Source organism: Canis aureus, chromosome 10 (assembly GCF_053574225.1).
Source record: "Canis aureus isolate CA01 chromosome 10, VMU_Caureus_v.1.0, whole genome shotgun sequence".
In the NCBI taxonomy this organism is placed as follows: domain Eukaryota; kingdom Metazoa; phylum Chordata; class Mammalia; order Carnivora; family Canidae; genus Canis; species Canis aureus.
Window position 1 is genome coordinate 59,307,611 of NC_135620.1, and position 15,103 is coordinate 59,322,713.

Consider the following 15,103-nt stretch of genomic DNA (forward strand, 5'->3'; position numbering starts at 1 on the left):
TCCACAGTGGCTATGTCATACATTCTCATCAGCAGTGCACAAAGGTTTTAATTTCTTCACATGATTGCCGGCACTTAATTATTTTTATTTTTCGATAATAGTCATTCTAATGGGTGGGGGTGCTGTCTTGTAGTTTTGATTTGCATTTGTCTAATGATTAGTGATGTTGAGCATCTTTCATGTGTTTATTGACTTTATTTTCTTTGAATTCATGCATATTTTCTTTCCTTTTGCATAATTCTGTATTAAAAGCATCTTCAATGAAGTTAGTCCTGTTCTGCTAAATGCCTAAAGTACATTGAAGGAGTTAATGCTGGATACTACTTGTAAAGATGGTTGTTGCAAACTATCTAAAGAATGGTCTTGGGGATGTTTGACCTAAAGAAAAAAAAATTGTTGGATGGGGATGTTATGGGGTAAACAGATATGGGGAAATCAGTAGCTAAAGAAAGATTTCATTTAACATAAGGCACATTTGATAATATTGGAATTGTGTTGAGTTCTTTACCTCTGGAAAGTGGTAAAGTAGAAACAGGATCTCAGGGTTGTAACTAAAGGGATTCCTTTATCAGACCAGATGGCCCTCAAAGGCTCTTCCAGTTCTGAGTTGCTGAGGGCTCATTCCAGAGCACCTTCAAGCTGAATTTACTTTTTCTCTATCTCTAGTATTTATTCTTACTGCTAAGCTCTAGCTCAGCTTTTCATTGCCACAGGTTTGGATTATGTAATAACTTCCTAATTGGTCACCTGGTCTTTCTAGTTACCCTGCCTCTTTATCTTGTATGCTTTTAGACAATTAAATTTCTGAACAGTTTTTTAATGTATAATTTTCATGCCACTAAGTTCACCTGTTTGAAGTGTGCAATTTAGTTTTTTTTTTTTTTTTTTTACGACACAGAGAGAGGCAGAGATATATTTATTTATGAGAGACACAGAAAGAGAGGCTGAGGGAGAAGCAGGCTCCCCACAGGATCACACCCTGAGTCAAAGGCAAGTGCTCAACCACTGAGTCACCCAGGCATCCCTGAAATTCAGTTTTTTAAAATTAAAAAAAAAATTTTAAAAAAGTCTCTACACCTAACGTGGGCTGGAACTCAGCCCCCAACTCTACGGACCCGGCCAGCCAGGTGCCCTCAGTTTAATTTTTTTTTAAAAAGTATATTTAGAATTACATAAGCATCTCATCAGAATCAAATTTTAGGCCATTTTCATTATCCCTAAAAGAAACCTGACACCCATTAGCAGTCACTCCCCATTCCACCTAACCACCAGCCCTTGGCAACCACTCTCAAAAGATATAAAACGTGACTTTCATTGTGTTATTCTCCAGCTAGGCGGCCTTCAATGTCTTCCTTGTCCATATGACTGAGAACACATTTCTCGGGGTATCTGGGTGGCTCAGTTGGTTAAGTGTCTGACTCATGGTTTGGCTCAGGCCATGATCTCAGGGTTATGAGATCAAGCTCAATGTCCAGCTCTGCACTCAGCAGGGAGTCTGCTAAAGATTTTCTCCTTCTTCTCCCTTACCTCAAATAGATAAATCTTTAAAAAAAAAAAAAAAGAAAACATTTATCACCTGGCATTCATAATTTTCCATAATCTGATTTTAGCTTATTTTTCCAACTTTGACTTACACCCTTCCCCAATTTGAATATACAGCTCTGGACTAAAGTTCATCTACTTCCTGTTTTTGTTGGGAATGCTGTGTGCATTTTACCTTCCTTTTGGTTTCCACTCTTCTATCTAAATAAGTCTGATTATATAAATTCCACTCTTCTACCTAAATAAATCTAAATATATGCTGAGACCTTACTTGAGTCCTGTCCTTTCTATGAATCCTTCCTTGAGTAATATCACCTACAGTAAGCTCTCTTTTAAACTTGAACCTCTTGTAGAACCTCTCGTACATAGAGCCTTGTATTGTAAAAAAAAAAAACCTTTTGTCATTTAATGTTAACTATCATATAGGAACTCTTACATTGTATTTTTCAGCTTTGTGTGTGTATATGTTGATTCCCTGAATTGATGATAAGCTTATTAAGGGCAGGGACCATGTATACTTTTTCTTTATATCTTCTGTAGCTTAGCTGAGCATATGGCTGTGCACAGAAATAGTATGTAAGAATAATGGAATGAATAAAGCCAGCATTGAGCGGAATGCTAAATTTGGACTCTGTGACAGCCACAGACTTCACATTCTTACTGGATATGTCTGTGTTTTTACCAGCTGAGCTATCCGAGCTCACCTATGTCCATGCTTTTACATGGCTTTGCTTTGTCTAGAGCCTGATGCCACGTTCCTTCTACTGGTGCTATACTTTGTTTACTAATTTCTCAAAATCCTGTTCTTGATTTAGTTAACTTTCTCTTATTCCTGTGATGTAGCTGGATTCTCTGATAGCTTTCAGTTCTGCATTCTTGAAATTTCCTGCTGTTTATAGGGCTTTCTTATGGTAGTTTAGTGCACTACCACAGCCTCTATAGACCTATAGAGTACCATTATTATATGCATTGTAAGATCTTATTATTATAGGTTGGTACATAACCTTAGTCTCTGTAGTCCTATTATTATGTACTTGGTGGTGTAACACACCATGAAAGTATCGTGTTCTGAGAAGATGCAGGATGATGAGCGCTATGGGAGACAGTTGCATTCCTCAAGTCACTTATGGGTTGATTGCAAATGTAGAGCAGCACTTTTAATTTGAAACCATGGCAAGAAAAGTACTATGTTTTAAGTGTTAGGAGTTATACAGAAATGAATACTAGATTCTTAAGGCGCTCACAGTCTCATGGTGTAGAGACTAAGTTTAAAAACCCAAATGGCCCAAAACAAACAAACAAACAAACAAACAAACAAACAAACAAACAAACAAACCCAAATGGTTGTAAGACAATATTACGAGTATTGTAGTGGAGAAGTGGATGCCCAGGATTATAGCAGCCCCAAAGGATGGTTTGATTTCTTCCGCCATCACAGAATTATAGTTTGGGAGCGGGAGGAGACCTTATGAGCCCTTCAAGGGCAGGATATTTTTCTGTCCCCAGCACCTAGCGGAGTGCCTGGCATATGGAAGATAGTCAATAAAGGATAAATGAGTAGTCATCTGTACTGTTGCTGTCTTATATGGTGGCTACTAGCAGCATGTAGATATCGAGTACATGAAACATGGCCAGTTGAAATCGAGATGTGCTGGAGTGTTAAGTACTCATCGGATTTTAAAGATTTAAAGACAATGTAAAAAGAAATCACAATTTTTTATATTGATTATATGTTGAAATGATACTTATTTGATATATTAGATTAAATGTATGATTAAAATCAATTTACCTATTTTCTTTTTACTTTTAAAAAATATGTTTACTAGAAACATATTTTCATATCAGACAATGCTGATTTTAGCTGCCTTAGAGAAACGATGTGATTTGACCAAGGTTGCAAAATAGCAGAAATACCTTAAAGTTGAGAATTTGCATGTTGGATTTCTTGACTTCTGGTTCAGCTTTCTTCATAGCCATAAATTAGTACAATGTAAATATATAAATTTTGAGGTAAAATGGCATCAGTTTGGTTTTGTTAGAGATGACCCAATCTTTCTGCTTTAGTTGTCCTATCATTGAGCCTAATAATTGTTAGACTTTTTTTTTGTTTGTGTGTACATTTCAGTCTCCAGAAAACTTGCATTTTTCTGTTTTATTCACACTTGGTACCTCTATTCCCACTTCTCCCTTGTTCTTCCCCTTTTCTACACATATACATTCACACAGCCTCCTATTGTATTCCTTCTTAATTTGTTTCCATTAGTACTTTTCAAATTATATCAATACCTTTATTTATATTTGGGGAGATAACCTTTGCTGTTACAAGATGTGCTGTATAGACAGCTGATTCTTTTAGTGGTCTTGTACACGCATGAATTATCTCACATTATCCTCTCAACCCCGTAAAGTATAGGTCCTGTTATTATCCTGACTTTATAGTTATGGAATCTCAGTCTTAGAGTGGTACACTCAAGGTCACACAGCTAATAATGCACAGAATTTAAGCTAGAACTATTAGAAACTGACAGGAAACTGGGAATGTTTCCTACAGAAGGACAGACCTATCAACATGGGGGACTCTTGAGTCTGTAGAGCTGAGGATAAATGTATGTATGTATGTATGTATGTATATACCAGAAAAAAAAGTTTAAAAATCCATTGCAGAATGTGTGAGTATATGAATGAGTGAGTAGTATGTGCGTATGCAAGTACAAGAGAGAGACAGAGACAGAGCGGGTGGGGAGAAAGGGATAGAGAGAATGAATGCATGAAGTTGATTTTGAGGACTAGGTCTTCATGCTTCCATCTTTCCTGCTCTTACTCTCCTGATTCTTAAAATTTCCTTTCCATCCCTTTTTCCTTCTTTCTTCTTTCCTCCTTCCCTCCCTTCTTCCCTTCCATCCTCCCTTCCTTTCTTTTCTCTCTCTCTCTCTTTTTTCTTTCTGTGAGAAAGACGAGATGGGGGAGGGACAGAGGTAGAGAGAGAATCCCAAGCAGGCACCACGCCTCAGCCTGGAGCCCCACTCGGGGCTCTCTCTCATGACCTTGAAATCATGACCTGAGCCAAAATAAAAAATCAGATGCTCAACCGACTGAGCCACCCAGGCACCCCTCTCTTCCCATTTCTGACTTGAAATTACTCACCATACTCCCATTTTCTTTATTCAGCTCAGCTCAGTTCAAATTGATATACCTAAGTCTGAACAGATGTTCATCCACCTGTTTACAATGGTTCTCTTTTGATAGAGGGGTTTCAGGTGATTTAAAGTTTTATTTATTTTCTATATTATTTGAATTTTTTATACAATAACATACTAAGAAAAACCAGATTAAAAAAACAGCAAAGCTATTTTTCATTTTGAAGAAAAAAATCAATACACTTGATAATTTTCATTCCAAACATAAACCTTACATCTTAAGATTCCCATAACCTACTCTCTGCCATTCCAGTCTTTTTGGCTTCTATTTCATAATCCTCAGGTAAATGATTAGAGTAAGTCTCCAAAGACCAATGCTGTAATATTCTTGGTCATAGAGATGAGCTTTCTTGTAGAGGTAGTATTTATTTCTTTAGCCAAGATATTTGTGTTTTCTGGGGACAGATTGTAAACAACAGTAGCTCATCCTGCAACTGTTTTTAAATGCTTTAAATCTAAATAGTGTATTTGCTGTGTTTATGTCATAATGAGACCTTGGCCCTATCTGATAATTTTCTTTTCCAAATTACCCTGCACATTTATTTGTTGTCAGAACTTCTGAGAAGTCCCTATTTTTCAGTTTGCTTTTCACTCTTTATTGACCCAGTTTATGTTCTTTTAAGATGCTAGTGATCAAAGAGAAGATGTTTATATTGGAAACCACATGCCTTGCCCTGAAAACCTCAATGGTTACTGCATCCATGGGAAATGTGAATTCGTCTATTCGACTCAGAAGGCTTCTTGTAGGTAGGTCAACACCTCAAGGTCAGAGGTGAGGAATTTTTCCCTTCAGTCACTGCCCTGTAGAAAACCATGAAATCTGGATTAAATATTACCAAAACATAATATTTATTTGCAATTGAGTCAAAAAATAAATTAGCATCATTTGGAAAAAGGTGGCAAGTATATGCAAAATCAAAACCAGATGTCATATTAGGGTTTTAAGATAATAGGCTTAACATTTTTAATACATTTTTCATATAAAAATAGGCCATATTCCAGCACTATTTTGGTTTTTAGGCAATCTGTCACAAGGTGATTTAGGGACTAAAGAATGTGTTCAGAATAGAGCACATGTAACTCAAATAAAACATATACGAAAATAGATTTCTAAAAATAAGGGGATGGGGATGTGGAACCAGGTGTGAGGAGAGAAGTGGAATTGGGAAGAGTATAAATCTTCTACTGTCTGATGCCAGAGAGGTTATGTGACTTGTTCAAGGTTAGCCCCAGCAAATCTAGATCTCATATTTCCTAACTCTCAGCCTAATGATCATAATGCTCTTTGCTGTTCGGTGTCTGTTGGCTGGTAGTACTTCTTGGCTGCTGTTGGGAGCTCATCCCCTACCAGGTTGGTCTCATTAGCCAGGTAATGTTTCCACAGACAAGGGGAGATTGTTGTTTTGCTCACTCCTGCCTCCTGCAGTTTGGCGAGAATCTGTTTTTTCCTTTTTTAGTCAAAACATCAGTGATGTTTATACTCAAAGTGTGGCCTACAAGCTGCCTAGTTAGCATTCTGCACTGCAGTCCATTCATTCTCCTTCTGTCCTAGATGCCAGCTTTTGACTGCCCCTCTTCTCTTTACATTGTCAGTACCCCCCCCATCTTATATCTGAGTTCACAGAGAACACTGAAGCAATATGAAGAAAACTCCCACAGACTTTTTACTCTCACCTACCAGAAATACTCCCCCCTTTTCTGTGTTTCATATATTCTTATATAAATACATACCTATATACATAATTTAAATATATTAATATTTTCATTTCTTCTATCTTGGAAAAAAAATCCCTCACTCTCCTATAAGCCACCATCCCATTTCTTTTCTTTGTAGAACTCAAAAGAGTTGTCTGTGCTCTGTTTCCAGCTCCTGACTTCCCATCTTTCTTGAATCCATCCGAATAAGCTTTTCAACAACCAGTAGCATTTGATAAGGTTGGTTGCTCTCTTGTGTGTTGTGATGTGCATTCTTCACTTGGCTCTAGGGATTGCAGTCTCTCTCCGTTTTCTGCTACCTCACTGGCCATTCCTTTGCATCTTCTTGGCTGCTTCCCCTTTGCTGCCTGACCTCAGAGTGTTGGAGTGCCCCAAGGTCTAGCCTTGGTCCTCTTCCTTAGTGATGCTATCCAAGCGTTGAGGCTTTCCATGACATATGCTGATGGTTCTACTTTGCATAAATCCCAGGCCTGTGTCCTCAACTTGAGACTCATAGATTCATAGAACTCTCCCTCCTTTTTGTTTTTGTGTGGATGTTTTGACTCAACTTCAATAGGACCTAAGCTGATCTCCTGCTCTGCCTTTTCTCCCCTAAATCTGTTTTATCTGCAACCTTCTTCATGTCACTTGATGCCAACTCCACTTTTTCCTTTGTTCAGATAAAGCGCTTTTTTTTTTTTAAGATTTTATTTATTTATTCATGAGAGACACACAGATAGAAAGGCAGAGACCTGGGCAGAGGGAGAAGCAGGCTCCATACAGGCAACCCGACGTGGGGCTTGATCCCAGGTCACCAGGATCAGGCCCCGGGCTGAAGACAGTGCTAAGCTGCTGAGCCACCCAGGCTGCCCCAGATAAAGCACTTCTGATAGATCTTTGACTTTTCTCTCTCATACTCCATACCCAGTCAGTTGAGAAATCTTATTGTCTATATTTTCACAATATATCCAGAATTTGAGTTCTTCTTATGATAGCCCCTGCTATTCCTAGTCCAGGCCACCATTTTTTTCTCTCTGGCATTATTGCAACAGCCTCTCCAGTTGTATTCTACAGTTCATATTCAACACAGCAGCTGGATGGAGACTTTGCAAATGAAAGTCATTTTAGGTCATTTCTCTGCTAAACCTTCTCAGTGGCTCCTCTATCTCACTGAGTGCAGAAGCCTTACACAATTTGGCTCCTTCACCTCTGTCTTGGTCCCCTGCTTCCCTTCCTCTAGCCCACTCCATGCCCACCACACTTTCTGTTCTTGGACATGCCTGTGTTCATGCTTCCTCCTCAGGGTCTTTGCACTGACTCTTTTTTTATCTGATATGTTCTTCTTCCTGTTGTCGACATAGCAGATTCCCTCACCTCCTTCATATCTTCACTCACATGTCACCTTCATAAGGAAGAATATCCTGACCATTTGTTAAAATTGCATCCTTCCCTTCCTAGCCTGTAACTGGCACTCATAATTTCCTTAACTATCTCTCTTCTCTCTCTCTGTGTAGTACATATCAGCTTCTAAGATAACCATTACTTATCATGTTTATTGACCCTCCCTCCCCCAATTAGAGATTAACCAGATCAGGGTTTTTCATTTGTTTTGCTTACTAATGTATCCAGGTACCCACTACAGTACTTGGCACATGTCAGATGCTCAGTAAATGGATGGGTGGATGACTCAGCACGTAAGGCCGTAGTAGTGAATGAGATTATTATGGAGGACCTGTGGATGTAGAGGACCAAATGCCTGGATCTGCCTTTAATCAATAACAGAAGAAGTAGTAATAACCTAGAAGTTATTACTTCAGATATTTGGAGAGCATAATCCAAAAATCAGTTGCAGAAAATAATATCCAAAGAGGATTGCCTGAATGATATATGGCCTATGCATTCTTCTTGATATTCTGATTTTAATCTTTGGATTAAGCTAAACTGTCAGCTGCGTATCTAGGACAGTGTTATAGCTCCCTTTAGAACTGTTTTTATTTTATTGAGCTTTGGCTTTTCACCATTAGCCTACCACAAAAGACATTATTTTAAAAATCCTATAAGACTTTATTATATTGTTGAATTTATTATATTATTGAGGATGATGTTCTATGTATAAGAAAGTACTCTCTTTAAATCAGGACCAATGAGATAAAATCTCCTTTGAATCTAATAATAGTAGTCACTGTGATTTTTTGAACAACTGGTTTGATTTTATTTTGTGGGGATTGTATTTTATGTTAATAAGTTTACCACTTTTTTTCATTTGTTATTTATTTTTAGGATTTTATTTATTTATATGAAAGAGAGAACATTTGCATATGTCAGTGGAAGGGGGCAGAGAGGAAAAAACAGATTCCCCTTTGTGCAGGGAGCCCCACTTGGGGCTTGATCCTAGGACTTCAGGATCATGATGTGAGCTAAAGACAGTTAGATGCCTAACCCGACTGAGCCACCCAGGCGCCCCTCTTTTTTTTTTTTTTTTTTTTTTTTTAAACCAGTGGTTTTAGGCGCCTGGGTGGCTCAGTGGTTGAGTGTTTCCTTTGGCTCAGGTCATGATCCTGGGGTCCTGGGATCGATCGAGTCCCATATCAGGTTCCCCATAGGGAGCCTTCTTCTTCCTCTGCTTATGTCTCTGCCTCTCTCTCTTATGAATAAATAAAATCTTAAAAAAAAAAAACAGTGGTTTTTTAGTTTTTAGTATTTTTTTTCAGTTTTGCAGTCACCACAATCAATTTTAGAACATTTCATCACCCCCAGAAGAAACTCTGTGCCCTTTAGCTATTACTCCCAAATCTCCCTATCACCCTTCGTCTTAGACAATCACTAATCTATTTTGTCACTGTACATCTGCCTGTTCTGGACATTTCATTTAAGTGGACTTGTATAACATGGTCTTCTGTGTCTGGCTTTTTTCACATAATGTTTTCAAGGTTTATCCACATTGTAGCATGTGTCAGTATTTTGTTCCTTCTAATACCACATTTTGTAATCTGCTTACCAATTGATGAGTGTTTGGATTGTTTCCACTTTTTTGGCTATTAATGAGTGATAGCCCTGAATAATTGTTTGCAAGTTTTTCCATGGAATTGTGTTACTTTCAGCTGGGTAAGTGTCCAGGAATGGAATTGCTGGGCCAAATGGTAACTCTGTGTTTAACTCTTGAGGACTGCTAGACTGTTCTCCAAAGTGGCTTGGCCATTTTTCATTCCCTACAGTATCTTTGCCAACCGATATTATCTGACTTTTTGATTCTGGCCATTCTACTGGGTATGGAGTGGTATCTAATTGTGGTTTTGATATGCATTTCCACAATGAATAATGATATGTTGCTTTCTTTTCATGTGTTTATTTGCCATTTATAGATCTTGGTTGGAAAAATGTCTGTTCAGAATCTTTTGCCCATTTTGTAATTTTTTTCTTTTTGTTAATGAGTTTGCAATAGTTTTTAATTTTTTTAATTTTATTTTTTTTCTAAAGATTTTATTTATTTATTCATGAGAGAGACAGAGAGAAAGAAAGGCAGAGACATTGGCAGAGGGAGAAGCAGGCTCCATGCAGGAAGCCTGACGTGGGACTCGATCCCAGGTCCCCAGGATCAGGCCCTGGGCTGAACGCAGCGCCAAACCAGTGAGCCACTCGGGCTGCCCTGCAATAGTTTTTAAATATATTCTAGATACAAAGCTCTTATCAGATAAATAATTTGCAAGAACGTTCTCCTGTTCTTTTGGTTATCTCTTCATTTTCTTGATAGTGTTCTTAAACATAAAAGATTTTAATTTTGATTTAATCCTGTTTAACTTTTTATTGTTTCTTGTGCTTTTGGTATCATATCTAAGAAACCATTGCCTACTCCAGATCATGAGGTTTTACTTCTTTTTTTTTTCTCAGAGTTTTATAGTTTTAAAAAGCTCTTATATTTAGATCTGTAAGCCATTTTGAATTTTTTTGTGTATGTTGTGAGGAAGAGGTCCAACTTCATTCTTTTGCATGTGAATGTCCCGTTGTCCCAACAGCTTTTGTTGAAGAGATTATTTTTTTCATTGAGGGTCTTAGCACCTTATAAAAATCAGTTGACCATAGATGTATGGGTGTATTTCTGGGCTCTCAATTCCATTCTGTGATCTATAAATCAACCTTACTACTTTTTTTGTCCTTTTTTTTTTGGTCTGCTAGTAAACTTAAAAGCCCAATGCGAAACTTTCTGGCAAATGTGTAGGAACCTCAGGGATGGGATTAGTGTATTCATGTCCCCCTTAGCTACCTAGTTCCCTACTCCTGGGTTTCTTTCTTTCTTTCTTTTTTTTTTTATTCCTGGGTTTCTTTGCATGTGCTCTATTAAAAAATCTTTTTTTGAAATGAAGTGTGGGATGTTAATAACTATGCTATCCTTACACTTCAGGTTTTATTAATCAGTTCTAACTGAAGGGTGGCTAATTTATACATTACACTTTTGTCAGCTAAAACATGTGAAATTTCTGTTAAATATCTTAAATGTTTCCCCCTGTCAAATTATTATTATCAGCTGATGTTGTTGCCTTTTTATTTACTTGGAATTCAGATAATTTCTAAGATTAGCACCTATTTGGCTGCTTGGCTGTTTCTGTCATTAAAAACTTTATTTCCCCCCTGCGTCTTAAATGATTATATTTATGTATACTAAAAGTGTGTTGAATATAATTTGGTGCTATGTTCAGAGAACTGTAAATGTTTATACCTATTTATTCAGTCATCCCATTTCCAAGTATCTAGCCTAAGGAATAACGCTAAATATAGAAATGTGCACACTTACCAAAAGTTTACCACACCTAATTCATAATTGTAAAAAATAGAAAATAATTGGCATGTCTTAGAGTGAGGAATAGATATTAGCTATATTATGGCCACTGAATGTACTATTCTGTACCTGTTTTTTAAATGAAGGTAATAATGATCATTTAGTGACTTTAAAATTAATGTCTTATAATGATAGGTAAAAGAAGCACTGTGTGAAACAGATGTACTAAATAGAGTTTAAGAAAATACACAAATGGCAATTGTATTTAAGTATAAATGTATCATTCTTTTGTATGTTTTTGGTTTTAAAACCTGGGATTATTGAAATTTCTAATTCTCATAGGAATCTTTCTCTCCCCCTCCCCCTTTCAGATGTGAATCTGGTTACACTGGACAGCACTGTGAAAAGACGGACTTTAGTATTCTCTATGTTGTGCCAAGTAGGCAAAAGCTCACTCATGTTCTTATTGCAGCAATTATTGGAGCTGTACAGATTGCCATTATAGTAGCGATTGTCATGTGCATAACAAGGTAAGTAATGACCTAAGAAATACCAACCTTCAGTTAGAGATGGGTAGCTATTAAATTAAAGAACCTTGAAGCACACTGAAAATGATAGATGCTTTAAGTTCTCCAGTCTATTAGGAAAAAAATCCTAAAATTAGTTCCCTAAGGTTTCTGTGTAGGTCTGGCCTCTCCTTATCTTGCTTCCTTAGAATATGGGCACAAACTCATTCTCAGGGTTACATGGATAGCTAGGCTGCAGGCAGAAGGAGCATGAGAATATTCAGTAGCATGCAGGAAATTAGGGATCTTAGAACTGCATTGAGGGATGATGATGGTAGTAGCAGAAGGACCATGCCCAAAATTTTTAAACCTCTGAAGAACTGGAAGGTGTTTATGCCCTAAGAATATACTTTATCCACAGTAAATATAATAAGAAAGGAAGAAATCAGAGATAAAAGAAAACTACTTTTCTTATTCTATCGTTGTCTTAACATTACTTCATTTTCTGGAATACAATCGTAAGGAACCTTTAAAATTTTCCATCATAACTAAAACCATTGGTGTTTATTGTAACTAAACTCCAAATTAAAAGACATACTTGGATTACAATGGGCGTAAAATGGGTATTTTCCAAACTGAGTGGAAACGTGTAAGTCAGAGATGAACAGGACCCAAGAAAAGTCAGACTAAATCCAATTCATATTGTTCTGCTTCCCAGTGTCATGTCTTTTCATCTTGCTTGGCTCTTCCTATCTCCTTTAAGATTTGGTTCAGAAGTTCCATAAACATCATCTCTGTACTTTTCTGCATTATTCTGGGCAGAGAATTGGAGCATATCAAACACAGATATTGGCAGGCCATCATGGATTTATGGCTCTTCTATCTAAGATCTGGATAGAAGCCAGACCTTCAATACTCTAAGCCATCTGGAGCTGAAATGATAAATCTAGAAATGATTAAAAAAACGTTCTCTGAGTAACGGGTATTTTTCATAAAATTTAGGTGCTAAAGTCAGTGGCCTTTATTCCACAGAACAGATGATCTGCCCTTAGGCAAGACTACTGAGAATAAAATTGGGCAATAGATTAAAATAGGGATGATAGTGATGTGAAAAATAACAGTAGAAAGGGAAAATAGAAGCAACCCATGTAACAGCTGGGCTGCCTGTGGCCATTTAATATAGGCTTAGAGGTTAGGTAATTTGCCTGTGGTCATTACTGTGCCTAGTAAGTGGAAGTGCCTGGATTTGGATTAAGTGCTGCCTCATTTCCAAACCATTCCTCTTTCCACGGAACCATCAAGAGGATGGTCCATGTTGAGTCATATGAGGAAGTGTATTTGCCAAGTATGACCATTGCATGGGAGCAAGGTTCAAACTTGATTTTGTTAGTGACAGGGCTTTTGGATAGAGTTGAGGAGATAACTTGAAATGAATCCTTTTTTTTCAGACCATTGATCTGAGTGTCATCTGCAAAATTTTACTGGAGGAGAGAAAACATGATGTCAGGGGAACCATATAGGATATTAATTATTCTAGTAAAGCAGGAGTTGAGTAATAAATTATATGGAGGGTGAGAGATAGAAATAAGGTAAAGATGAGGGAAGTTTTTGAGGCTCAGTGAAAGTGCCATCTTTAAGAAGATCAAAGGATGTTCGAATCAGCAGGAAGCAACTTTGAGTCAACCCCTTCCATTCTAGAGAAGTAAGGAAATTTGAGGGTCTGGATGGGGGAAGTACCTTACTCTAGATCATGGAGGTAGTTAAGCCGTTTTACAAATCCTTTTTTTTTTTTTTTTAATTTTTTATTTATTTATGATAGTCACAGAGAGAGAGAGAGAGAGGCAGAGACACAGGCAGAGGGAGAAGCAGGCTCCATGCACTGGGAGCCCGACGTGGGATTCGATCCCGGGTCTCCAGGATCGCGCCCTGGGCCAAAGGCAGGCGCCAAACCACTGCGCCACCCAGGGATCCCCCGTTTTACAAATCCTAATCCAGCCTTTTATCCTGCTCTTTGCCTCTGTTCTCAGTGTGCTATAATTTTCTACATTCTAATTCTACTAAGTTAAAATTACTGACAGGTATTTTTTCAAGTTCATGCCTTCTAGCTGATATCCCAGATTCATTTACTGCCTTCACAGACACTTCCAACGTCAGAATGTTTTTGTAAACATGTTATATTGTCTTCACTGCCCACTGGCTCTGTGACTGAAGGGGGTCATCTCCTTGAATTTTATCATACATCTCTCCTTGAGGCCTGTCTTTTTATTGTGTTGTTTTTTTCCCCTCAAATGTTTTGCTTCTTGACTTCAGAATATTATAATTATGTACTTGGACTTAGCTTCACTGAATTTTTAAGGAGTGTCTTTCCCACACAGTCCATTATGGGACAGCTGTTTTATCCCATAAACTGGCTGGTGGCTGTTACATGCGAGGAATCTCCCTTTCAAAGGATGTTCCCACTGACTCACTTATCAAGACTGCAAGAGTAAAACTTTGTTCTTTTATGCTTGGAATCTTCTTTTTCATATTTTTAGACACTTAGAATGACAGAAGAGCAGGGACCTCAAACATTATCCTAGTCAAACCCCTTTATTTCATAGATGACAAAACCATGGCCCCAGGAAGTTAGAACTTTTCCAATGTCATGGTGAATTGGTGACAGTTAAAGAGGTTTGCTTGGCCTCTCAACTGTGAAATGGAGATGATTTCATCATTGTCTACCTCAAAGTGTTTTTAGGAGGATTAGTGAGATAAAATTTATGAAATACAGTATGTGAAATGAAAGTGTTACCGTCAAGGCTTTCAGGTCAAGGCAAAGCAGTGCTCTTTGAAACTGAATTAAAAACATGGAACTTAGGAGTACTCCATGCCACAAGACTTTCTTTAGATTAAATTATAAATTCCTCGCTGGCAGAGATTTTAGAGGTTGGTCCAACTTTTAATATTTCGCATACAGGAAATGGATGTTGCACAGCTAGTTTTTAGCAGAGCTTAAGCTCAAAATGACCAGAATTCATCTCAGTGCCTTTGCACCACATTACATACCTCAGCCCTTGGTGCATAATAAGATCTCATAAGTTTGGATTCTGATGGACAGGCATAAGAGCAGTTACAGCAAGTGAGATTTATACTACCATGGAGAACAAGTACAGTAGAACCAAGGACTGTCCCTTACCCCCAGCATGACAGTTCTTTATTGGGTTCTGTGGTCAAGCAGGATGACTTCTTTTGAGTCAGTGTCTAAAATCACTAAGCATTTCTTGTGTGTTTGTTCTTGTGCATGCACACCTGTTCCTAATTACTCCTTCATCCAAGCTGTTCTTGTCACTTTGCGGGTGTCATCATGCTCAGGAGACATATATAGGCCAGAATCCTTTCAACTGTCCAAG

At 37.7% G+C, this 15,103-nt stretch overlaps 1 protein-coding gene across 2 annotated transcripts in view; it reads left to right on the forward strand.

Moving 5' to 3' along the window:
• Positions 1–15,103, forward strand: part of TMEFF1 (transmembrane protein with EGF like and two follistatin like domains 1) — an 80,800-nt gene that overhangs the window by 64,249 nt on the left and 1,448 nt on the right. For both annotated transcript variants that reach the window (XM_077912702.1, XM_077912701.1), the window contains 2 exons: positions 5,363–5,486; positions 11,580–11,738. In XM_077912702.1, coding sequence (XP_077768828.1) covers positions 5,363–5,486; positions 11,580–11,738 — 283 coding nt within the window. The remainder of the gene's footprint in view (positions 1–5,362; positions 5,487–11,579; positions 11,739–15,103) is intronic.